Below are 26,482 nucleotides of genomic sequence, written 5' to 3' on the forward strand. Positions count from 1 at the left end.
ATACCAGTCCACACTATGATGCTTCCTCCCTCACTGTATATACCAGACCACACTATGACGCTTTCTCTTTCATTGTATATACCAGACCACACTAAGACGCTTTCTCTTTCATTGTATATATCAGTCCACACTATGGTTCTTCCTCTCTCACTGTATATACCAGTCCACACTATGATACTTCCTCCCTCTCTGTATATACCAGACCACACTATGACGCTTGCTCTTTCATTGTATATACCAGAGAACACTATGACGTTTTCTCTTTCATTGTATATATCAGTCCAAACTATGGTTCTTCCTCTCTCACTCTATATACCAGTCTACACTATGGAGCTTCCTCCCTCACTGTATATACCAGACCACACTATGACGCTTGCTCTTTCATTGTATATACCAGACCACACTATGACGTTTTCTCTTTCATTGTATATATCAGTCCACACTATGGTTCTTCCTCTCTCACTCTATATACCAGTCTACACTATGATACTTCCTCCCTCACTGTATATACCAGACCATACTATGACGCTTGCTCTTTCATTGTATATACCAGACCACACCATGACGCTTTCTCTTTCATTGTATATATCAGTCCACACTATGGTTCTACCTCTCTCACTGTATATACCAGTCCACACTATGATACTTCCTCCCTCACTGTATATACCAGACCACACTATGACGCTTTCTCTTTCATTGTATATATCAGTCCACACTATGGTTCTACCTCTCTCACTGTATATACCAGTCCACACTATGATGTTTCCTCCCTCACTGTATATACCAGACCACGCTATGATGCTTCCTCCCTCACTGTATATACCAGACCACACTATGACCCTTGCTCGCTCACTGTGTATACCAGTCCACACTACGATGCTTCCCGATGGTATGATTATATATTTGATTTGAGCACTAAAAATTTAGCAGTAATCTGGAAGAAACATTTCAGTATTAAACAACAGTGACAGCGGTGGGCGAGCTGGCTAAAGCGCCGGGCTAGAGATCCAGCGAAGATGAAGGTGTCGGGGTCGAGCCCACCTGTGACCGGGTGTAAAAAAATCTTATATATGATACTTCCTCCCTCACTGTATGTACCAGTCAACATACTATGATGCTTCCTCCTCACTGTATGCACCTCTCCACACTATGATGCTTCCTCCCTCACTGTGAATACCAGTCAACTCATTATGAAGTTTCCTCCCTCACTGTATATACCAGACCACACTATGATGATTCATCCCACACTGTATATACCAGTCCACACTATCATGCTTCCTCCCTCACTGTATATACCAGTCCACACTATTATGCTTCCCCCATCACTGTATATACCCGACCACACTATGATGCTTCCTCCCTCACTATATATATTCAGCCACAATGTCTTTGAAATTGATTATAAAATTACAGGTTTATTGTTGTGTGTCACAGTTTGTCCGACCGTTACTAACTCGGGTGATAAGTACCACATTCAAACACATTGTTCTGCGACCTGAGATCTGATTACAAGCATGCATGTGGAGGTTAAGTCAGCATGCATGGCCACGGGGAAAATCTGATTAGGACCTTTCCCCCCTTCGCGACACATGTGCAAAACACAAGGAGTGAGATGCATGAGCTATTCTCTCTGAGATGTTAAAACACCATGTAGTGTAAACATTAGAAAACAACTTTGAGCCTCTTCACATAGCAGGACTGCTGATTTTCCAATGTGATCAAAACATTGTAAATAAAGAGTCATCACTATGAAAATAACGTTCTTTTTGTACAAGACAATTTGCAAATAAGAAAAAGAAACGAAAATATTTATGACCGGCAATGTGGCTCTTTGATCTTTGTCAGGCATCACTGCTGCATTGTCTTAAAGCTGTATGGCCTTGTATATTTGTATCTTTCACGGACACCAGATTGCATGTGTGAACATGTTGCGCCATGTCCTTATGACTTCCAATACAGGCCACAAGAAGGATGTTGGTTCTGTTATCATCCACTAGCCAAACACTTCTCTGTGTCCCATCTCTCCTGTGATCATCACGGATGTGATCCCGTACTAACCCCTACTGTTGATGTCTGTCATCTTTTGTGAGAGTACAATGTCTCCGTGTCCTCCAAGACATCTATATGGAGGATATTGTCTCTGTTATCATCTAACAACTCGTTCTTTTGAAAATGTCAGTGAAGCTACAATACTTAACACCAGCAATGTCTCTATTTCTTCTGTATTAGGCCTCACTGCTATAATGTCTTGAAGAAAGGAGGTCTTCAGATGTTTGGCCAAGCACATTTTTCGCGTTTAAATCAACTAAATCTAGTGTGCGAACATGTTCCACCATGTCCACATGTCCTCCAATACAGGCCACATGAAGGATGTTGTTTCTGTCATCATCAACTAATGATACATCAGCTCCTCCACTCACAAGTAAGTCAAAAACGTCTCTGTGCCCCCTCTTTGCAGCCACCATCACGGGTGTCCTCCCGTACTGACCCTGACTGTTGATGTCTGCAACCTTCTGGGAGAGGACATACTTCACCATGTCCACATGTCCTCCAATACAGGCCACATGAAGGATGTTGTTTCCGTTATCATCCACTAATGATACATCAGCTCCTTCTTTCACAAGTACGTCAAACACTTCTCTGTGTCCTATTTCTGCTGCCAGCATCACGGGTGTCCTCGCGTACTGACCCCTACTGTTGATGCCTGCAACCCTCTGGGAGAGGACATACTTTACCATGTCCACATGTCCTCCAATACAGGCCACATGAAGGATGTTGTTTCTGTCATCATTCACTAATGATACATCAGCTCCTTCTCTCACAAGTAGGTCAAACACTTCTCTACGTCCCATTTCTGCTGCCTTAATCACGGGTGTCCTCCCGTACTTACCCCTACTGTTGATGTCTGCAACCTTCAGTGAGAGGACATACTTTACCATGTCCACATGTCCTCCAATACAGACCACATGAAGGATGTTGTTTCTGTTATCATCCACTAATGATACATCAGCTCCTTCTCTCACAAGTAAGTCAAACACTTCTCTGTGTCCCATTTCTGCTGCCAGCATCACGGGTGTCCTCCGGTACCGACCCCTACTGTTGATGTTTGCAACTTTCTGTGAGAGGACATACTTTACTATGTCCACATGTCCACCAATACAGGCCACATGAAGGATGTTGTTTCTGTCATCATTCACTAATGATACATCAGCTCCTTCTCTCACAAGTACGTCAAACACTTCTCGGTGTCCTTTCTCTGCCGTCATCATCACGGGTGTCCTCCCGTACTTATCCCTACTGTTGATGTCTGCAACCTTCAGTGAGAGCACATACTTTACCATGTCCACGTGTCCTCCAATACAGACCACATGAAGGATGTTGTTTCTGTTATCATCCACTAATGATACATCAGCTCCTTCTCTCACAAGTACGTCAAACACTTCTCGGTGTCCTTTCTCTGCCGTCATCATAACGGGTGTCCTCCCGTACTGACCCCTATTGTTGATGTTTGCAACCTTCTGTGAGAGGACATACTTCACCATGTGCACATGTCCTCCAATACAGGTCACATGAAGGATGTTGTTTCTGTAATCATCATCTAATGATACATCAGCTCCTTCTCTCACAAGTAAGTCAAACACTTCTCTGTGTCCCCTCTTTGCTGCCAGCATCACGGGTGTCCTCCCGTACTGACCCCTACTGTTGATGTCTGCAACCTTCTGTGAGAGGACATTATTCACCATGTCAACATGTCCTCCAATACAGGCCACATGAAGGATGTTGTTTCCGTTATCATTCACTAATGATACATCAGCTCCTTCTCTCACAAGTAAGTCAAACACTTCTCTGTGACCCATCTCTGCTGCCAGCATCACGGGTGTCCTCCCGTACTTACCCCTACTGTTGATGTCTGCAACCTTCTGGGAGAGGACATACTTCACCATGTCCACATGTCCTCCAATACAGGCCACATGAAGGATGTTGTTTCTGTCATCATTCACTAATGATACATCAGCTCCTTCTCTCACAAGTAGGTCAAACACTTCTCTACGTCCCATTTCTGCTGCCTTAATCACGGGTGTCCTCCCGTACTTACCCCTACTGTTGATGTCTGCAACCTTCAGTGAGAGGACATACTTTACCATGTCCACATGTCCTCCAATACAGACCACATGAAGGATGTTGTTTCTGTTATCATCCACTAATGATACATCAGCTCCTTCTCTCACAAGTAAGTCAAACACTTCTCTGTGTCCCATTTCTGCTGCCAGCATCACGGGTGTCCTCCCGTACCGACCCCTACTGTTGATGTTTGCAACTTTCTGTGAGAGGACATACTTTACTATGTCCACATGTCCACCAATACAGGCCACATGAAGGATGTTGATTCCGTTATCATCCACTAATGATACATCAGCTCTTTCTCTCACAAGTGAGTCAAATACCGCTCGGTATCCCTTCTCTGCTGCCAGCATCACGGGTGTCCTCCCGTACTGACCCCTACTGTTGATGTTTGCAACTTTCTGTGAGAGGACATACTTTACTATGTCCACATGTCCACCAATACAGGCCACATGAAGGATGTTGATTCCGTTATCATCCACTAATGATACATCAGCTCCTTCTCTCACAAGTAAGTCAAACACTTCTCTGTGTCCTATTTCTGCTGCCAGCATCACGGGTGTCCTCCCGTACCGACCCCTACTGTTGATGTTTGCAATTTTCTGTGAGAGGACATACTTTACTATGTCCACATGTCCACCAATACAGGCCACATGAAGGATGTTGATTCCGTTATCATCCACTAATGATACATCAGCTCTTTCTCTCACAAGTGAGTCAAATACCGCTCGGTATCCCTTCTCTGCTGCCAGCATCACGGGTGTCCTCCCGTACTTACCCCTACTGTTGATGTCTGCAACCTTCTGGGAGAGGACATACTTCACCATGTCCACATGTCCTCCAATACAGGCCACATGAAGGATGTTGTTTCTGTCATCATTCACTAATGATACATCAGCTCCTTCTCTCACAAGTACGTCAAACACTTCTCTGTGTCCCATTTCTGCTGCCAGCATCACGGGTGTCCTCCCGTACCGACCCCTACTGTTGATGTTTGCAATTTTCTGTGAGAGGACATACTTTACTATGTCCACATGTCCACCAATACAGGCCACATGAAGGATGTTGATTCCGTTATCATCCACTAATGATACATCAGCTCTTTCTCTCACAAGTGAGTCAAATACCGCTCGGTATCCCTTCTCTGCTGCCAGCATCACGGGTGTCCTCCCGTACTTACCCCTACTGTTGATGTCTGCAACCTTCTGGGAGAGGACATACTTCACCATGTCCACATGTCCTCCAATACAGACCACATGAAGGATGTTGTTTCTGTTATCATCCACTAATGATACATCAGCTCCTTCTCTCACAAGTAAGTCAAACACTTCTCTACGTCCCATTTCTGCTGCCTTAATCACGGGTGTCCTCCCGTACTTACCCCTACTGTTGATGTCTGCAACCTTCAGTGAGAGGACATACTTTACCATGTCCACATGTCCTCCAATACAGACCACATGAAGGATGTTGTTTCTGTTATCATCCACTAATGATACATCAGCTCCTTCTCTCACAAGTAAGTCAAACACTTCTCTGTGTCCCATTTCTGCTGCCAGCATCACGGGTGTCCTCCCGTACCGACGCCTACTGTTGATGTTTGCAACCTTCTGTGAGAGGACATACTTCACCATGTGCACATGTCCTCCAATACAGGTCACATGAAGGATGTTGTTTCTGTAATCATCATCTAATGATACATCAGCTCCTTCTCTCACAAGTAAGTCAAACACTTCTCTGTGTCCCCTCTTTGCTGCCTTCATCACGGGTGTCCTCCCGTACTGACCCCTATTGTTGATGTCTGCAACCTTCTGTGAGAGGACATTATTCACCATGTCAACATGTCCTCCAATACAGGCCACATGAAGGATGTTGTTTCCGTTATCATTCACTAATGATACATCAGCTCCTTCTCTCACAAGTAAGTCAAACACTTCTCTGTGACCCATCTCTGCCGCCATCATCACTGGTGTCCTCCCGTACTGACCTCTACTGTTGATGTCTGCAACCTTCTGGGAGAGGACATACTTCACCATGTCCACATGTCCTCCAATACAGGCCACATGAAGGATGTTGTTTCTGTTATCATTCACTAATGATACATCAGCTCCTTCTCTCACAAGTAAGTCAAACACCGCTCTATGTCCCTTGTCTGCTGCCAGCATCACGGGTGTCCTCCCGTACTGACCCCTACTGTTGATGTCTGCAACCTTCTGTGAGAGGACATACTTCAACATGCCAACATGTCCTTCAATACAGGCCTCATGAAGGATGTTGTCTCCGTCATCATCCACTAATGATACATCAGCTCCTTCTCTCACAAGTAAGTCAAACACCGCACTGTGCCCCTTCCCTGCTGCCAGCATCACGGGTGTCCTCCCGTACTGACCCCTACTGTTGATGTCTGCAACCTTCTGTGAGAGGACATACTTCACCATGTCAACATGTCCTTCAATACAGGCCTCATGAAGGATGTTGTCTCCGTCATCATCCACTAATGATACATCAGCTCCTTCTCTCACAAGTAAGTCAAACACCGCACTGTGCCCCTTCCCTGCTGCCAGCATCACGGGTGTCCTCCCGTACTGACCCCTACTGTTGATGTCTGCAACCTTCAGTGAGAGGACATACTTCACCATATCCACATGTCCTCCAATACAGGCCTCATGAAGGATGTTGTTTTTGTTATCGGCAAGAAGACACAATGCAGAACCTTTACTCACAAGTTTGTCTACCATTCTTTTGTGTCCCAAACGTGCTGCTATCATTGAAGGTGTTAGTCCGTCCTTCCCTCTACGGTTGACGTCTTCCAGATCCTTAGATAGGATGCGTCTAAGCCGGTCCAGGTCGCCCTTCTTGCAGGCAGTATGGATGTCTGTATCCACTCGTGGACCCGTCTGTCTCACTATAACACAATGATTTCAATGTCACAACTGGGAGGAACAGTAAATACCTTAACAAATACTCATTTACATTAACTTACTTCAGTTGAACCCATTCCCATCCTGTGTATGTGTTACAAGTGAAGACATTCTTTGACGATGGAACTGAATGGAAATGCCTGGCATTTGAACTCCAACATTTGAGATCTTGCCGATCATAGACACTATTCCAACTTCATTGACTAAACTGAAGAACTTATTTGTGTCTCTCGAGCAAACACTACGTGTGGAGTTATTCGCTTTATAAGTCGGGTATAATTATTATGTTTTCAAATTACTCATAAGTTACAAAATTCCTTCCATACTGTCTACTCTCTACTGTCACACACCGCGTAATACTATCACGAAGCAGTTGTAATCTCACTGTCCAGATTGTTCTCAGATTACATATACGAATCAACAATATATCCCGTCACAACCAAGATGAATAAATTTACCACATAACCAGGGATGGGTATTGCGGAGAATGTTCATATTGCGTTATATTGCAATGCGGAAGCATGTATTGCGATATGTATTTTTTTTAACAAAAACTACTTATAATCGAATTAATGCTTGATTATAAAGCAAAAACAGAACAAAATCACTATGATTGATTAACCTTTTATAAAAAAATTTAATCATGACAAAATAAAAATGTAAGTAACATTTGGCACTAATGAAACAGGGAAAAGAACAGTTCCAAAAACGGAAATATCCGAAGATTTCCGAGTGTTACGAAGTTTACCAAATGCATGTGAAAATACCGGTTTTGGCATTTGTCACCACTCGCCCCTTTCCGTAACCTGCAAGAAGACTCGTCCCCATCTCGATGCTTGTTATGTGCAAAAATACGACAAACCAATCAGAACGCGCGTAAATGACTGCGTTGCTTTGGTAAAAATAATCCCAAGTACTTAAATCGTTTACGGCATTATGTCATTGTTTAAAAAATCATGAAAACTATATATCGTCATATTGAAAGTACAAAGAACTTAGCTAACAAGATTTTACCGCCTATTATGGTGTTTTTGATAAAAATCATGCGATTAACGGCGAGAGATTCAAATACACGCACGTGCGTTTGTTGACATAACGGCTCTCATGGGTCCTACTGAGGGTGTTTCTGACGATCTTGCGGGCTTGCTATGGAGATTGTACGTGCGCTCCCGACAATTTTAGGAAATGTAATTAAAAATCGCTACAAGTTTCAAAACAATAATAGTATATCTGTATGTAACTAATCAACTTTAATCTTTAACATTGGGCATATATTTCAATTCTCTAGGAATATTTTAGTCTGACCTTCTTGTGGTCATTCATATATTTTTCAGCGAATTCAGTTAAAAGTCCACTAGTGGTATGACAGCAAGGTTACACGTATGTTCAGTTTGAGAAATATTATAAAAGTCATTTTTTGAGTTTCTGCTTTTGGATTTAATGTAGCGGGGTTTTTTTTACAAATTTTATTTGCATATTCAATAAAACAAATCCCATATGTGATTATTAAACTCTTTTCAGAAATATAATTGGAAATATAAAGTGAATATCTGGTATACGTGGGGCGGTGGGGCAGCCTAGTGGTTAAAGCGTTGGCTTGTCACGCCGAAGGCCCGGGTTCGATTCCCCACATGGGCACAATGTGTTAAGCCCATTTCTGGTGTCCCCGCCGTGATATTGCTGGAATATTGCTAAAAGCGGCGTAAAACTAAACTCACTCAGTCAGTCTGGTATACGTCAGAATATGTCTTTAACAAATATGTTTTTTTACCAAGGAGGTTGAATTCTTAAGAATAAATAGCGAAAACAAAAACAGCAATACAATGTATGAGTACTTCGTTAATATTTAGTACATATTGGAATTAAACAGGAATAGAGTTATCGTTCCTGTTTGAACTAGTTCTGATGTTCCAATTTGAAATCCTTCCAGAGGGGGCACGAGTCGCTTATTCGGCTTGTCCCGGAATAACACGAGTTGGTCACAAATGCGGTTTTCGATCAGCGTATCGCAATACGTATCGTTTTCATGTCTCAACAGGTAAATGCCGGTAAACCGGTTATATTGCGCGGCCCTACACATAACCATACCACTGTTTCACACATTCACCTCATCAACGTCTAGATACAATCAAATCAAAATAACAGATCTCCCAGTGTCTCCCAGTCTCCCAGATCTCGTCAGTATTATACGCAAGATGCGTTCACAATACCACCTGGTCAGTGTAGTTAACAAACTGACCGTGTAGATGTGTAAGGCAGGACATGTCTGCTCTTTGACACAAAAACCTGGTATCATTACTGGTTTTAAGTGATCCAGTGTTCACTTGTCACTGCCGTTTTACTTTTTATGCCCAGCTGAATGGTCAGATGATGGAGACTGAGATGATATGAATCCCTGTTTAAAATGTGATGACCACATTGAGTTCAACGATACAATTTTGGAAAATGTTTTCGATACACAACATCCTGTTTCATCATATTTCCTGAGACTTGAACAGTTTAAGTTTAAGTTTAAGTGCCAAACTGATTTTACAGCAGGTGAAGATTTTGTCTGGCCGGATCTGATCTGCTGGTCATCTGCATTCCATTTGTCAATTGTCCTTAAGATTAACTTCCCTCATCAACCTTTACAGTTGGCATGTTTTTCAGTATTTTTCTGCAGTGTGTGCATGTGCTGCCTTTTTTCGTAAACAGTCAGTGGCTCAGGTGACTGGTAGTGGGATATGGGATGCTGACTAAGGTGGGTGATGGGGCTGGTTGAGTTTTGGTACGGGGCCCTTTTGCTTTATAGTAAGGGGTTGTCATATGGTTTTCTCCACCAGATTTTGGTATATCCTAAAAAGACACCTAAATATAGACTCTCCAAGGAACCCACATTGATAGTGCAATAGACAACACTGCAATCAACAACCTGAACCCCATAAACTCCCTAACCTCCCACCCCAACCCCACCCATGCCACTACGCCCACTCCCACCCTATGCCAGAGTCACTGTCAAATCCATAAAGATCAAGCCAAAGTCAAAATACAGGTATTTCTCAGGGGTTTAGGTTCCTGCAAAACAGCCCAGCACCTTGTCAGACTACAAGCACCATTGGGAAAATCCCACATCAGCGATTCCAGTATCTTTATATCCACATAGTTCACCCTAAGACAATTGTGGAGACAAATACATGTGATCTACAGCCACCACAATAGAGGAACACAAGACCTCTGTTGCTCAATCTGCCCATTCGTCACATTTCATTTTAAGGGAAAAGAGAGACATCAAGAAAGAATCGAAATCCAAAGAAAGAAGCCAGCCATTAGGCAGAGGCATCTACCTTCCCAGTATGTACTCCACTGTGATCATATCATCTACCTTCCCAGTATGTACTCCACTGTGATCATATCATCTACCACTGAGCGCTTATTGATTGGATTATTGCTTAACTGAACCCCATTCATATTAATCTGATTGTCTTCGTTATTACATTGTTATCCTTGTACATTAATCCTATCTCACTGGCTTCGTGAATGTACAGTATTTTTGTACATTAATCCTCTCCCATTGACTTTATCATACTATTGTTACCTTGTACATTCTTTCGCCTGAGTTGTGTAAACATAAGTCTCGACGCATTTACTCAGAATTCACCTGATGGAGGACAAAAATAGCTCTTGTCTTGTCTTGTGATAAAGAATGAAAACAAAGTTATCATGTATTAACGGCTTTTAAAATGTTATACCTGGTGTAGGCAAACTCCGTGCAGCCTCGGGATTCTGCTCATCCCTACTGTTTTCCCGCACGCAGTACTAGTGCAATAGGAAGGGAAACTTCTTCTGCAAAGCAAATGATGAAATAGAAAAGCTCCCTATAAGGTGCAAGCATCTCAGTCACCCTTGCGAACATGTGTTCTCCGTTCATACATTGGTAATATTCAAAATGATGATAAACAAAATTAATGCCTCTTTAATGGATCACGTTTCTCCCTCATATGAACTACAATGTCATGGTCCATATGCCTTTCCCCCTATATCTCTCAAAAGCTGTTTGAAATGCACATGACTGCTCTTTGCTTGCACAGTAGGGTCTGACTGACATACTGTGATGTCACTCCAAGAACACGAGTATATTACGTATGGCATATCCGTGTGTATAGCGGTATAGTAATGGCATAGCACATTGTATTTTTCCATTGATGGTCGTTTGTGGGCAAGTAGACTGGTTGTTCTCTGGTTCTATTTCCCAGGTGACTACAATGTTTGGAACCTTTCTGGGATTTGCCAGCCAGAATCTTACCTTGATGTAAAATACTTTAATTTCATTGGTCAGTGACCCTTTTAACAAGTTTCCGTGTCCCGCCTCCCAGGACAGTGACAAATGGAAAAAATATTACCCGCTGCCACGGTAACCGCCATCATCTCTGCCGAGAAACTGTATCGCTAACAATCGTATGACGTCATAATAAGACATGTGCAGTGCCCGGAGTTCGAAAACCGTTCCATAAGCTGTTTTTGAGTTCACTATGTACACATTTAATTCACCCAATTTCACTGCATTAGTTAATCTATTTTATACATTGAATCTTTTGCACACTCAACTTAAAGGGCCGACGATGCAGAGCAATTTCCGTGGACTAGTTGTTGCTTTTGTTACTGCTTTTCTCCCATGAATACCCGGATATATATCCCAGAATAAAAGACTAGTTCGTTACCTCTGCTGCGCCACCACCATGCGCAATTGATAGAAAACGTATAGACTGATCAACAAAGATGAAATCTATTTTACTCGATAATCCTGATGCTGTTGTAAAATTATGTAATGAGGTGCCATTCATCTGCAGCAGACAAAGAATCCTGTTCCATGCCATGTGTCTTTTAACGGTCAAATATGCGAAAAAGTGATCTATCATTTCAGGTTTTTCACATTGGTGTATCCCATTGGTCACCCAAGATAGCACACTTGACAAGTAATTGCATGATGTCCGCCATTAGTTAGCGAATATTGAGCTACCAATCAAGGTTTGGGCGGTTAATCCTTTGAAGGAAGGACGTTGTTTTTACAAAGTAACTTTACGACAGGGTGTATTCAGTATAGATTAGTGAATCTACATACATAAGCACTACCTTGTGACAAATTCCCTGTGCAGGATAAAAGCAATTAATCAATCAGCGTGTTATCGTTAAACCTTTAATCGATGTTCGTTTTGAAACTCAGCTGATAATTCCTCTTGCTGCACTTCCATGCGCATATTACATAAGACGTAATACATTGGCCACGTCAGACCTAAATTTATAATGATGAGTATTTACTTCAGACACAAGAAATGTCAAATGGGAACCTTTTTCGGTAAATCTGTGTGGTGTTTTCTAATAATAACTCTTATGAATTCATTAACCGATCATCAAGTGAATGATGACACGACCGGATCGAACTTCATTGTTACATAAGAAATATATATAAGCATTTGATGTGTACTTATTTAGAAACCTAAGTACAATGTCAGATTTTTTTAGCGATGGCAAAGTGGGGTTGTTTAGTTTATGGATTCAAATACATCAAATATGTGTTTTTGATGTCATAGCATACGCAATAGACATCATACTTTTACATGATTAAATATCGAGGTAAAAACACAGAAATAGGATCAAATTGGATCAGGCATTATACCATCCAAACATTTGAAAATCTGAAAATGCCTACACTGCTGGGATACTTTATTACAATCAAACAAGAACTACCGGGAATATTTTCAAATAACGGCTTCTGATGGGCATCCACCCTTCCTAATGTCCCACTGATTAGGTTGAGGAAATTCTGCCAAGGTGGACAGTAGCCAAGTCCCCGTGTCCGTCACGGTCGAGGGAGCAGGGACTGACCAGTTTGCAGCTAGGTTTTGTAATAAGACTGTAGGCTGGAAACATTAATCGCTCTGCATCGGTGGCCCTTTAAACATAATTAACAGTTTTAAGCCTGTCAGGATATATTTCAATGATCTTAAAAATTTTGTTTACATGTGATATAGTCGGAAGCAATCTTATCGTTCTTCAAATGTTTTTTAATAATATATATATTTTATAAATTTAACACGGCGGTAGGGTAAATACGTTGTGTACGTTGTAAGGCGTACATCAGACCGTATTACCCTCAAGAGCAGCATACTATATATATTATATATCCTGAAAAGTTTCACATAGAGCAATTAACTAACCTCACACGACCGCTTACCTCTCTGATGTTGTTGTCCAAACGTGAAGAATCTCTTAAAACCTTCTTTCATTTTGACACCACGGTGAACTTCAGCCTTCTGACGTCTCCGGATAACTGAACTCCTGTTTGAGGATGCCAGACTGCTTCCTTCACTGACAAACCCGCTGTCCTCAGTAGCAAGAGATATCCAGTCGAAGGCCTCCAGCTCCTCTATTCTCTGTTGGGTGTTAATAGAGCAAAATAAGGAGTAAATAGTATGTAAGCTGTAGCCGTATCACGAATGGTGTACGGTGCGAGTACCCCCTGTGTTGCCGTGTAGCTTAAGCCATGTACATGCAACACAGAACGTCGACATAAACACATTAACTATAAGTGATTGCAATATCTAATTGCAAAGGAAAATCACACAACTATGTCTCACAACGTTTGCACAGTATGACCGACGAAACACATGATCGAAAGACTGACGGAGCAAAAAGAAGCGGCAAACCCTTTCCACATCCATAAGACACATCTGTCGATTGTACAGCTGTACGATGTTGTTTGTAAACAAATCGAGTCCAAGCAATATAGTGATTGTGGTCATGCGATACGATGACAGGGAATGTGTTTATGACTCACTATGAAATAGTGATGATACCAGGTGTTCGCAAAAAGGTGAGCATATTCTGCCCCACCGGTGGCACCCGTCATACACAAATGCAAAGTTTAGTCAATTGTTCACCTAAAATAATTCGGGTCAAAGTCGATATAAACAAGTCAAAATGGGGAATTGCACCGGACATCATTTTTGTCACAGATCAAATTTCGAAATGTCATCCACATGTCTACCATAAAACATTTTGAAATCTTTGCAGAGGTCTTGGAAGTTGTAACGTTGATCGAACAACTTCAAGTTCAAGAGTGGTATGACACTCTTTGAAATCTTGGTGAAAGGAACATGCTCGATTGTACCTCACAGGTTGCGAAAAGTATTTGCAAAGGAAGAAAACCAAAGGCTAGAGCTGTTGGAATATTGCTCGACATGAAAGGCTAGCCGACTATTGGCGAGTTGAAATCACTTTTGTCATACAGCCTTTTGGAGAGTTTTTATGCATGGAACTAAATATGAATCAGTCGGGGCGGTCACACTTTCCTCCTTAGTTTGAAGTTCATGCGGGTAAATCAGTGGAAGGCAAGTGGCTACTTGATGGTAATTGAACGATATTAAATCATCGATGTACCTGAAACTTCTAGGCCAATTTACCTTGTTTTGATTTTGCCAGCATATGCAGAAATTCTGATTCATATGCCTAATGAAACACATCCGCAAAGGGCTGTAGCACTTTGGGCGACCATGGGGATGTCTACTTCATGTCAAAATACCCCTACATTTTACAAAGATTTTATCAATGAGAAAACCCTGCATTTCATATTATTGTTTTCTCGGTAAACTACTACTGACATTTGCTTTAATTTTTGACACATTGTCCTGAGCCTCTGAAGATAGATAGAATTTAAGATTACTGTGCTTGTATACAAAGATTTTCACGGTATTGGCCCATCGTGCATCAACTATTTCATCCAGTGCCATCAACCCTCCCGTTCCCTACGTTCTAGAAGTGCCCAGTTACTAGTTGTGCCACGTACGAGGACAAAGACATTTGGAGACAGATGGTTCTCAAAAGCAGGCCCTATGCTTTGGAACAACATCCTATTGGGCATTAAAAGTGCAGAAGAAATCTGTGCATAAATAAGAATGTCAAACACATTCTTTTTCAAATCATTTTACAGTTCCGAGTGACTATTACATTGGCAGACTCATTCGAAAGCGCCTTTGAGCAGGACTCATCTGGATATTGGCTCTATATAAATCTCTATATATTTTACAGATTTAAGATGAAAATGCAGCAGAGAGGGTTCGGGTGATCCTGGCACAGTCAGGCTGGTAAGGTTCATCATCGGCTCAGGGCCCTCGCCCCCTCTACACGCAGCCCAGATAGCGAATGGGACTTCTCCCAGGAAACACTGCCTAGTAGAACCCACCAAGAACTTTCTGGAGAATATGAAGGCTCCCCAACACTGCAGTCTTCTGCATTACCCAGAGTGTCAGAAGGGCTGTGCTCTCGGTGGAGAACCTGGGCACACTCCTGATCTGCACCAAGAGATCAGGAGGTACTAAACCAAGGGCACAGAGAACAATGGGGAGACTGGCAACAGTGTACTTGGGATGCAAGCGAGACATTTCAAAGGCGAGGTCCGCATATTTATCATGCTTTTCCTGAATCTTGCCAATCACATTGCTGCCCAAAAGGGACAGAAAATTCAATGATATAAATAAATGTATTACCCTTATTTCTCAGGCTGTATAAGGGCCTATTCCACAGAAGTTTGAATGCATCATTTTCCATGACGCCCTGGACATGTTCAGGGTCGTACCATGGATGGAGTCAAAGCCACAGGCATGGCGGAGACGATAATAAAAGCAGCGAGCCATGCTATCATGTCTTTTAAGATATACTTTTTGTGCCAAGGAAGGGCATCCACTGACAAGGTATTGGACAGTCTCTGTGAATTCATTGCACAATCGACATTTCATATTGCTATTTTCTTTGGGGATTACGAGTTGGAAATGTCTGGACCTGAGCAGCTAAAAGGAAGCCCTCAGTTTCACATTTAAGACCAGCCGACTTCATCCAGGCAAAGGAGTCGGTGGGATTGCTATTCTGTTCAACACACTGCATGTACACACAATGCAATGGCTTCTCAGAAAGCTTCTCCACAAAAGACCGACTCTGGGAAGACTTGGTGAAGGACTTTACCTGGATTACTCCCATCGCTGTACCATCAACAAAATCAACCTCAAATTTCAGATTCTGTCCAACAACCTTGGCACGCTTAAAATAGCTGTGGAATTCTTTGCTTTCATCATGAGTCTTCACATGCATCACCAGAGGATCATCCGATAAATAAATATGTGCGCACTAAAGTACACAATAAAATTCTATCATGAAGAGCCTCCACATTAATCAAACCCCGACCTCCGGAGTTGATTGGCATATATTAACGATTAAGAGAGGAACGAGAGTGGTGGGCTCTGTTATCAGACATGATCCTTCTGGTCAGGCGGTCAAGACTCTGGATGTCTTGTTTTGTCCAATCAACTACTCCAAAGCAATAGGAAAGGACTGGCACAGCAAAGGTATTGGTGGCTTTGACCTTGTTTCGAGCATTTAGCTCAGAGCTCCAGATTTTCTTTAAGCGAGATTTGTACTCGGCCCGAAGTTTTTCTTGAATCTGGGCATTCTGGAGCTTGTAAACTATTATTATTATTATTATGTAGGTATATTTGTACACCGCATTTGTTTACAAATGCCCCATGAATCAAGGACTGAAGTTTTTCCCTTAGGTTTACCATGTGGGATAGTGGTATACAACGTTGAAAACTCAAATGTTTTCACAGAACAGAACTTGGCAATGTGCCCAACTCATGTTACAGGTGGAAGTAAATTTCTAGCAATGACAATGACGTTCTGAATGTTGCAATGTTGGAAATGTAGTATTTGGTTGGGCCATGCTTGAAAAAGCCATCAGTGTCAAGTTCGCTGAGTACTGCAAGCTTTGCTGCCTACCCATGGAGTGGTTGAACCAGCAGGAAAAACTCTCGTCTCCCCCTCGCAAAGTGAGTGAGGATCGTGGCGGCAGTAGCACGAATACGGTGGTCCTGTAAACCTGGACCAAACCACAAAACTTGATGATATGTAGGTAGCTTGTGTGTTTTTCCCAACTGGCTTGTTTGTGTACCGTGTAGAACCATTGTCTCAGAAACAATAATCGATAGCAATCGGGATGAAGCTAAGCTGAGTAGGTAACGTAAGATGTTGATGGACAGAAAATTAGAAAGAAGAAAATTAGGTTGCTTCATCATCAAACCGCCAAATGATTCCTTATCACCTCTGTGACTTTGCGTCAGTTTTCTGTTTTCTGCACATAACCGAGGCCAGTATCAGAATCGGTGTTCACGATAAATGTAGGTTTTTTCCATGTTTTCAAAACCTTGCCAGAAAGTTGAAGTCTGATGTCAAACTGGTCCATGTTAGCCAGTCCATGTGGTGTATGAGTGTTCAAGTGTATAAACGAATATAGTTTCTGCCGAACTGAGTCAAAGATCACTTCTTTGTCTTTTGTCTCACACTTACCATCATCCTTCAACGCAGGCGAGCATTGTCCTTTTAAAAGACTCGTTTAAATCGTTGAATATCGCAATTTTGATTATGTCAAAGTCTGTAACACTGCAACAGGTATTTCAAATATTTTGAGTCTTTGCCTAATATTCCCCAAAACTCAAGTCTTGTTTTGTTCACCTGTTTTGGGTCTGACAGCCAAGTACAAATGACTGAGTTCTACTAAAGCCACAGCGTCAAATCCTTCGAAAGTTATGTCTTGTCCCCTTTCTGTCAACGATTCCCTATGTTTGTGAGCAGTTTTGTGTTATCTGGGATCAGTGAAGAACGTTTGGTTATATCTTACTAAGAATGTGCAGCGTTTAGTGGCCAATGAAACATTCAGTTTCATCATATTTTTGTCCGTGTCTCGTGTTTGTTGGGAGTGAGTGAGTGAGTTTAGTTTCACGCCGCACTTAGAAATATTCCAACTATATAGCTGCGGTCTGTAAATAATCGAGTCTGGACCAGACAATCCTGATCAACAGCATGAGCATCGATCTACGCAATTGGGAACCGATGACATTTGTGTCAACCATGCCAGCGAGCCTGACCATCCGATCCCGTTAGTCGCCTCTTACGACAAGCATGGGTTACTGAAGGTTCATTCTAACCCGGACCTTCATGGGTCGTTTTTGTTGGGCAGTCCATTGTATATATTTTAGATACTTGCATAAAGAAAGGTTGATTGATTGAAGATTGATAGGTCATTGTTTGTTTTCATTATAAAGTAATCAGATTTACATCTCTGCACGTCTTATGTTGTTTAACATTAAATGATTTCTCATCCAGCTAGGGTCCATGCAGGAAGTCCCCATGGTCCCTAGTATGGTGATCTACCTTCAGTTGTTGTCAATCTATAGCCTGGTTTTACATTGTATTGTCATGTATAGTTAAAATATTTTAGATTTAATTACTTGTTTTATATTTATATCTGTGATAATCTAGTTGTTTTACTGTCCTTCGTTGACAGAATTTTACTATTTCCCTTTAATTGTTAACATATTTAAGACTTGATTTAGTAACGATATGGCTGAAATGATGTGACTTAAAATCTGAACTCACTCACTCAATGATTTCTCCGTGATCTGGTCGATAGAGCATCCAGCTGGAGAATGGAAGGTTTCTGATCAACCAAAACACGTTAAAGGATGCTATAAGCCTGTCAATACAAGAATCCACACACACCGTGTGAGCATTTCCCAATCCAATTGACATGATCTTCAAAGCTACATCAAACAGTATTTCACCACACTACACCTCTACATTGTATTAAGTATCAATAGTCACCTTCCTCAGTCGGATATTTTCTTCCTGAAGACTGGTGATGATACCTGAAAAATAAAATAATAATAGCATGTATGTCATCAACCAGTTGCACGTTTACACAGAAGCATTGTGCATCTATACGGAAACTCACAATCACTGATGCAGTTGGGATAAGCAGTCGCCAAACAATGCACCCGAGACAGTGTCTTATTAAACATACAGAAGAGAGAGGGAGGAAGTCTGGACAGTTGGACAAGTACCCTCACATAGGTGGGCTTACAAACAGACTTGGGTGTGGTAAGACTGAGAAATGATACCTTGACCAATTCGTTTCAATGCATTAAGCAACCGTATTATGTTTTATATTCAATTTTCCTCCCGTTATCAATAGAGAACTCAGAACAATAACAATAACGCGGATACCGCTATAACCGACACTGTACAGTTTTGCCTCTGATTGACAGATGACAGAAAAAATAATTCATTTTTTATGCTTTATTTATTCATCTTAAGCAATTATACAGTTTTGCATAACAATATATTCAAGAAATAAAATTATGACAGTTCGACCAAAGCTTATAAAAGTAATCTCTATTACAATTACATTTTGTTAACTTTGTTAACTGTTATGCTTTTTTAAATAACCAAGAATAATATTTTCTTTGGATACCGGGCTATGCATTTTTTACGATATCCGATTTTACATGTCTCGCCATATGGAGCTTACTTTCCTGCAATTCCCAAATATATGTATAATACTTCTATTTCTATCTTCTATTTCTTTAGACCAGTACGTAGTACTGTCTACCTATCCTATTTTATTGAAAAGACAGTTATCACTGGCAAAATATGATTCAAGATGATTTGATACGTGAAACATTATAGTTTAGTCACGTTCGTGAAACTAAACGTGATAGGTGTGATTCTCTTTCTATCTTGTTCTTTCATAGTATGTCAAGAGTCGTATTACCACTGAACAAAATAGTAATTTCTCTCGCTTAATTTGTTCATCTGTATTTTATAGAAATATTGCAAAACTTGTTTTGATTTTTCAGATGATATATACTAAAGAAAAAAGTAACTGTTATGCATCACATAAAACGGCACAAAATAAACGTCAGTTGAAAATGTATAAACATAACCCTTAATACACATGTAGCAAAGCATTTTGCATGTAATTTGATGTCAAGAAGCAGAAGCACTTTGTGCACAATGAACTTACGTTTTACATGCTTTTTGAACCTGAAGTTCACACACCTGATATTGAAAACCGTTGATTATTCTCTAACCTCTAAATGTTGTGGAAAACACGTTAAGTTCAACCTAAACTTATCGTCTACGTGCGGTGAGTAAGCTGGCGACTGGATTGGCCCAAAATGAACGGGTCAGACAATTTGGTGTCCATCAAAACACGATCTCATCTCAATGGAGACGTTTACAACATAATTTTTTGCCTCCGACCGGCCGTACACGCGTGACGTAACGTCAACAAGACAACTACTTTCTGCTGACCCATCTAGGGAATCGATTCCAGACTGCCAGTTTGACTGCTCGTACTATTCCTGGCTTACGTCCAATCAGGACGGGTACGGAACCGATTAAGGAAGCACAACACCCGGTCACGACGGCCTGCAATACGTCCACTTTGGCTTCAACTTCACCTTTAAGCACGTCTTGCCTGGTGCAGACAGCATCTACGGTCCAGGAGACAAGATTGGGATTGTTCACTAATGAGTGAAGATTTCATCTGGGTAGCTCAGATCGCAGGGGCAAGGGTGAGGTGAATGGTATCTATTGATAAGATCTCATGGTCGGACACAACTTGTCATTATCAGTGGCAATCTGACAGGTCTACGATACACAGAAATCATTGAGCCCTATATGTAGCTGTTCATTCAACGACAGAGACGTAACTTAAAGATCCCCTGAGGCAGAAGAACATTCCGGTATTCAACTGGCCAGCTGTTGTTCCTATCCTGTCTCCTATCGAACGAGCCTGGGATGAAATGGAGCAATTTACGATGCCAAGCCCAGAATCCGCCACGGAAGTTGTGAACTGACTTTTGACACCAAATCTCTTCAAGGGCGCGTCACGATGCCTAGTGTCAAATCATACAGATTTCGATATTATCCTGTCAACAGTTAAACAGTGATTGAGACCACAAATCATGTTATTACTTTTGTGCATTAAAATATAGCATAACAGCAAATAATGCACATTTACTTTATTCCAGTAATATATTTGAAATGGTAAAATGGGAGATTGTAGGTGTTAATGCTAAATACGAGTTATGTTGTATTCAGTAATGCTCAGTATTGTTAAACCAGGCATGTACGAGTGTCTTGTACGGTGGCCTAGTAGTTAACGCGCTAGACTTGTGATCCAAAGTGCTAGGGTTTTAATCCAGCGTAATGCCTAAAACGCTTGCAAATTTAATCAGTAAATATGGAGCCTCACTTTCATTATTGATGATCACATGACCTAACCCTTGCACAAAAGCTTCATGCAAAGTTGGATTAACTGTGTTATCCCCATGGTCACTTGGCTGTCTGCAAACCTCTCTGTATGGCAACACAAATGTGAGTACTTTTAATCATACATTGTGTACTTTACTTGACATTTGAATAGTATGTTGTTGGCGTTATCATTTGGAATATTTTGACATTATTATTGTGTAATTTTGATAGAAAGCTGTTATTGAAGCACGTTATTGAAATGCATTGTCTGACAATCTTCAAACGTTCTATTTGATCATTTTAAAGTGCTTTATTTGATAATCATATAATCCAATATTTGAAAATTCAGACAAGTTAAATTTAAATGCTGTAATTAATACATTAGCTAAAAGAATCATTTTGTTTCTTTAGTTTCTTAAACCTCATCGATGGATCGAGTCATGTCAACGATAATTAGCCAATGACTTGTGAACGACTACCGAAAATCGTAACCATAATAAATCCCTGTCGATGCGAGTTTTGGAATGTGTTCTTGCATATAATGTAGGATAGTGTTTGTTTTTGGTAATCGTTGACTTCGGCAGAACCGTTTAACAGCATGAACACCTGTGTAAGTTAACATAGTGGATAACTACGAACAACTTGTCGACGTATCGTCGAGCAGTAACCACCAAGGCAACGATTCCTGACCATGACCGGTCAGCGGGCGGTAGTGTGACCAGGTTCTGGGACAGGGATAGCAAACGGACATTGAGAGTACGACAGAGACCCAGCAGCAGCTGGTCCAGCTTGTATGTTTTGCATTGATATGGTGGACTTACTAACATTGTTGGACTCTCCCAAAAGTGATATAACAGACATTTAGCTTCATTGTATCAGTGGCAGTGATTCTGTTATTTTTATTCTTTATTGTAGAGCTTATAACCTTTTGCACGAACATACAAGTAATAGACCGATCCAGTCTGTCAGTCAAAACGTCAATTTTGGCCAATCGGCAGGCCGGGCGCGCTGTGTGGATTTGTCAGACTTATTTCCGGGGTCAAACGATGCCTCCGAAGCGATGTGCTTTGAATTATACCATTTACACTCGCTATATCTATTACATATTGCTGTGATTTGATGTGTACCTTTACCAAAACCATTACGATCAAGACAAAAAAATCGAGGAATGCGATAGGCCTAACGAGCAGTTAAATGTCGGCTCGGTCGTTCACGAAACCTACGTTTGCTCGAAGGTGAGAATTTACACGAATTTACACACTTTCGCACATGTGCAAAAGCATTACCAATAGATGACAACAAATAGCCGTTTAGGATTTTGCAAGTGTTATAAACACGGACAATTCTTGTAACTACAAAATTGTTTTTGCTTCATGTTTTTAGTCACTACTAGGCATTGAGTTGGTACACCATAAACCTGAAATGAGACAGGCGAGAAAGCATCGACACAATGTAAACAAATCTGACAGCGAGCTGATTTCGGTTAGGGTCGACTGAAATAGCAAAACTTGTTTCATTAAAGAACAATGTGGTGGATATGGTTGCATTCGCGATTAGATATTCTTTGTCACACATTTTAGGATGTTTTAAAGTTTCAAAAGCACAATCTGAAGGCCTATGAACAGTACAGTATCTGTTGACAGTTCAAAATAATCGAGGAGTAATATTTTTTTATCCAAACGGAAATATTGTCAGTGTTAGCAGTTGCCTATCATGCAATATCCAAACGTCAAAATTAATTCAAATGAGTGTCTATAAAACCATGTCTTAAATATTTCAGAATTTCTATAAAGAGATGGGACCTTGAATTGATTTAGCTTACTCCATGTGGATCGGAGACGAAAACTATTTGAGAAGAATAGTGACTTTCTGGAATATCGGAAGGAGTGAAATATAAGTTTATTTCCTAACTATGAGAACATTATTTGTTTTGATTTTTTGTCACAGCATTTTTTACATGGGGTGGGGTGGGGGGTGGTGTACATTGGTACATTTTAGGAGTAATTACATAGTTCTGTCATTTTAATTATAATTCACTGGAAATTATAGCAAGGTTTGTTTTAAGAATCTTGCCTCCTTCAGGAAACGTGGAAAGGTAATAAAATAGGTAATACTCGAATCAATTAAAAATAATTACTTAATTGTCTCAAATATCAGATTCATGTGAATTTAAGGCAGAACTAGGCAAACAAACACTATATACATATCATGCTGAACAATCACTTGGTACTAAGACAGCTAGTTTGTTTTAAGATATATTTGGTCTTTACATAATATGTTAACTAATAAGATTATTCAGAGAGTGATCACTAGTATCATCACTCAGAATAAAGTTATTTTAACATCCAGAGAATTTGAAAAAAACCCCAAAGGCTACGTTTTGTTCACACCCAGGCATTATTCAGTCTTGGAACCAAATAACTTGCAGAATTCTAAGTTGACTATTCATGTAACTGGAATGGATATTGAAACATATAATATTCAACCCCAATTTCATGTAATACTTCTTAGAAATCATTAGCTTTTGAGGAGGTTACCAATATTTGAAGAATGGGCCAAAATAGTGTTTATTAAGATGTTGGTTTTGGACAAATTGTTCAAGGTTTGTTGATGCTTATTTGGAAAATAAGCTTAAATTCATATTAAATTGCACACTGGTTTAATTGCAGGAGGTGAAAGCTTCAGGACATTTTCATGTATGTTTTCCTAAACTTTTGTTATGACTTTTACCAATTTTTTAAGCAACTTTAATATAATTTTGATGACACTAGTAAGCATCTCAGAAAAGGAAATAGATCAGGATTAGTGTTATGTCCCTAAGGGATATGGTCTCAGATTTAATAAGATTATCATTGTTTAAGAAGCAATAATGTCAATATGTTATGTTATTGACAAAACGATTTAAACTTTGCCTCTTATTTACATTAGTAGTTAGCAGTTAAATATATCTGAAGAAAAAGCAGTATATTAGTATGTTGTGTAACATTCTATTTCAATGCTAGTTAACTGTTCGGATAACTGTGGATCCTCTGTTCAAAGATTTTGCATCACACGTTTCCTATTTATGGAAGATGTGTCAGTGTACAGGTGCAGACTGATTGTAGATTAGGATTCCACAACAAAGTACACATAGAAAAATAAACTGGAAAGGATTATTAAAAAAAATGGATTTCCTTATATCCAGTGTCACTTTAAGATGGTGTACAGATTTTGAAGTGAGAAATTTTACTGAGAATAGCTGCAGATTAGCTGCTGAATATTTGCTTCTGGGTATGTCCAGATACATCCATGGAAACATACTGTGTTAACAAGTCCAGTAACGTTTTCCAGATAATATATATACAGATAAACAAGGTGGACGAAGTAGTAGACGGGATACTGTTTTCCTGCGTTATTCCTTGAAAGGTAGAAACCCACGTTTTCACAAACTTCTAATTTAACTAAATTTGAACAACGGATAAATAAATAAAGGTGGCACGCGCAGTTTTGACAATCTTTTTATAGATACCGAAACGATCTGCAACTTGCACATGTGGTAGTGTTCACGGTTTTTATAATATTACGATGGGAATTTTTCAGAAAAAGCAACAAACAACATAATTCAGTTACCTTTCCCCTGCTAATATCTTACACGAACGTGAATTGCCGGATAGATTATTTGGTACAAAATACGCTTCCCAATCTCAGCAGCTGGCTGAGACGATTTTTCATCGGGCATGTAGATCTAACTACATTTTTTCACTCGCCAAAATATAAAACCTGTCAACTAAAATATATTGAAAAATAAAATACGTCTCGACGGCGGTATAACTTTCCTTTTAAAACGAAGTGGGCGGGGCTTTCGGGACTGGAACGTCTATTGATACCAAAGTACAATATCTACAGAATTCATCAACAACATTTTACGCAATCACGACCAGCTTCAGACGCAGCTTTGCGGCCGTGTCCAGGTGTGTGATGCCGCATAAACATGGATTGAGTCAGTATTTTGACGCTCCCCTAACGTATTAAAAACTCCTAAGTGGGCGGGGCTTATCGGCCGGGACTGGATCGGTCTATTACATCCTCACGGGTACCCATTTTAGTACTAAGGAACTAATGTACCTTCCCATTCAGTATAGCAACTCTCTGCTTTGTCAAAACCTGATAGGGTATCCCTATGTAGCTGCCTAATCACCAATTGAAGATACTGACAGTATGCTCACCTTAGACAATCATCAGTCCGGGCAATGTCAAACTTAACATGAAATTATTCAAGACTTCACTGTTACCTGCACTGCAATAGTGCTGGTTACAGTCAGAAAGTATGTAAATTTCATTCATCACAGATGTACAGCTTGAGTATTGTCATCCATAGCCACAAATCGAGAAGCAATCGTTTAGTCGGAATCAGAACTTTCAGCTCCCGGATTAGCCTCCATGCCTACCATCATCTTATCCACCCCACAGTTTCCCTATCTCATGCACCCAACAGATCAGTTCTCTGTATCTACTGCAGCAATCATCAACGTGCTAAGGTAGATATCGTTTGTTGTGTTTGCAGCTTACCTGGCCCTGGTTCAGCCAATGTCTGTGTAGCCCCTGAGGTCTGTTGTTTCACTTCATTTCCAACATGGTGTTCGGTTGTAGGACAAGCATCATCATCTGCAATGCAACAGTAAAATAAAACTCCGTGTGTAGTCCCGGTTTCCCTTGAATCCCAATCCCCTTCATACTGCCGCAACATTTTACACGACGATACCTATATGGTACACTGCGTCTCACCAGGTATATGCAAAACACTGATAGCTAAATGTTGTACTTACAACTACACCGTATCTCCTCACAGAGAAGGAAACGACCTGTACACTAGCAACCTAAGGACACGCTCTGGTGCCATGCATAAAGCGCATATGATATATATTCAGGATAACCATTTTGTATGTGTAGAAACATAATACTCGGGAATCGTACCTCTACTAATGGGAGTTTTAGAACTGCTGTTCGCAATGCAGAAGTTTTGAATGTGGAATTAAACGTCATGTTTACAGTTTTTTGTGAAAAATAAGGGTTGGGAATTGCAGCCAGATGAAAGTATTACTTTAGTCTAGCGGTCGACTGTTTCCACATACACTATTAAGTCTAAACAGATATAAGTTAGTCAAAATTAATTGTTGGCATAGATCCCTCTCTTTCAAAATCACTGCATAACGGATATTTACAGGCTCATCGTATGGTATACTACTGAATAAAGAAACTGTGCATTATTTGCTGTTATGCCATTATTTTAGTGCAAAACGATAACAGAATTTGTGGCGTTTTTCTTAAATACTGTTTAACTA

The 26,482-nt window shown here is 40.6% G+C and overlaps 1 protein-coding gene and 1 long non-coding RNA gene across 2 annotated transcripts; both read right to left on the bottom strand.

Annotated features, from left to right (window-relative positions):
• Window positions 1–1,893: 1,893 nt before the first annotated feature.
• On the bottom strand, window positions 1,894–3,601 carry LOC124257497 (ankyrin repeat domain-containing protein 50-like). The gene is made up of 2 exons (XM_046691577.1): window positions 2,159–3,601; window positions 1,894–2,009 (listed from the first exon to the last, which is right to left on the bottom strand). Exon 1 carries the CDS (start codon window positions 3,540–3,542, stop codon window positions 2,226–2,228), a length of 1,317 nt encoding a protein of 438 aa, XP_046547533.1. The 5' UTR covers window positions 3,543–3,601; the 3' UTR covers window positions 1,894–2,009; window positions 2,159–2,225.
• A 9,710-nt stretch (window positions 3,602–13,311) lies between these two features.
• Window positions 13,312–25,797, bottom strand: LOC124257498. The gene is made up of 3 exons (XR_006893289.1): window positions 25,710–25,797; window positions 18,726–18,769; window positions 13,312–13,450 (listed from the first exon to the last, which is right to left on the bottom strand). It is a non-coding gene; the product is annotated as an uncharacterized LOC124257498 (long non-coding RNA).
• Between the last annotated feature and the right edge of the window lie 685 nt (window positions 25,798–26,482).

Source organism: Haliotis rubra, unplaced genomic scaffold (assembly GCF_003918875.1).
Source record: "Haliotis rubra isolate DU_JTF1 unplaced genomic scaffold, ASM391887v1 Scf662, whole genome shotgun sequence".
Lineage (NCBI taxonomy): Eukaryota > Metazoa > Mollusca > Gastropoda > Lepetellida > Haliotidae > Haliotis > Haliotis rubra.

Excerpts from the sequence above, each read along its gene's own strand:
- LOC124257497 (XM_046691577.1), bottom strand. The coding sequence starts at position 3,542 with ATGGTGAAGTATGTCCTCTCACAGAAGGTTGCAAACATCAACAATAGG.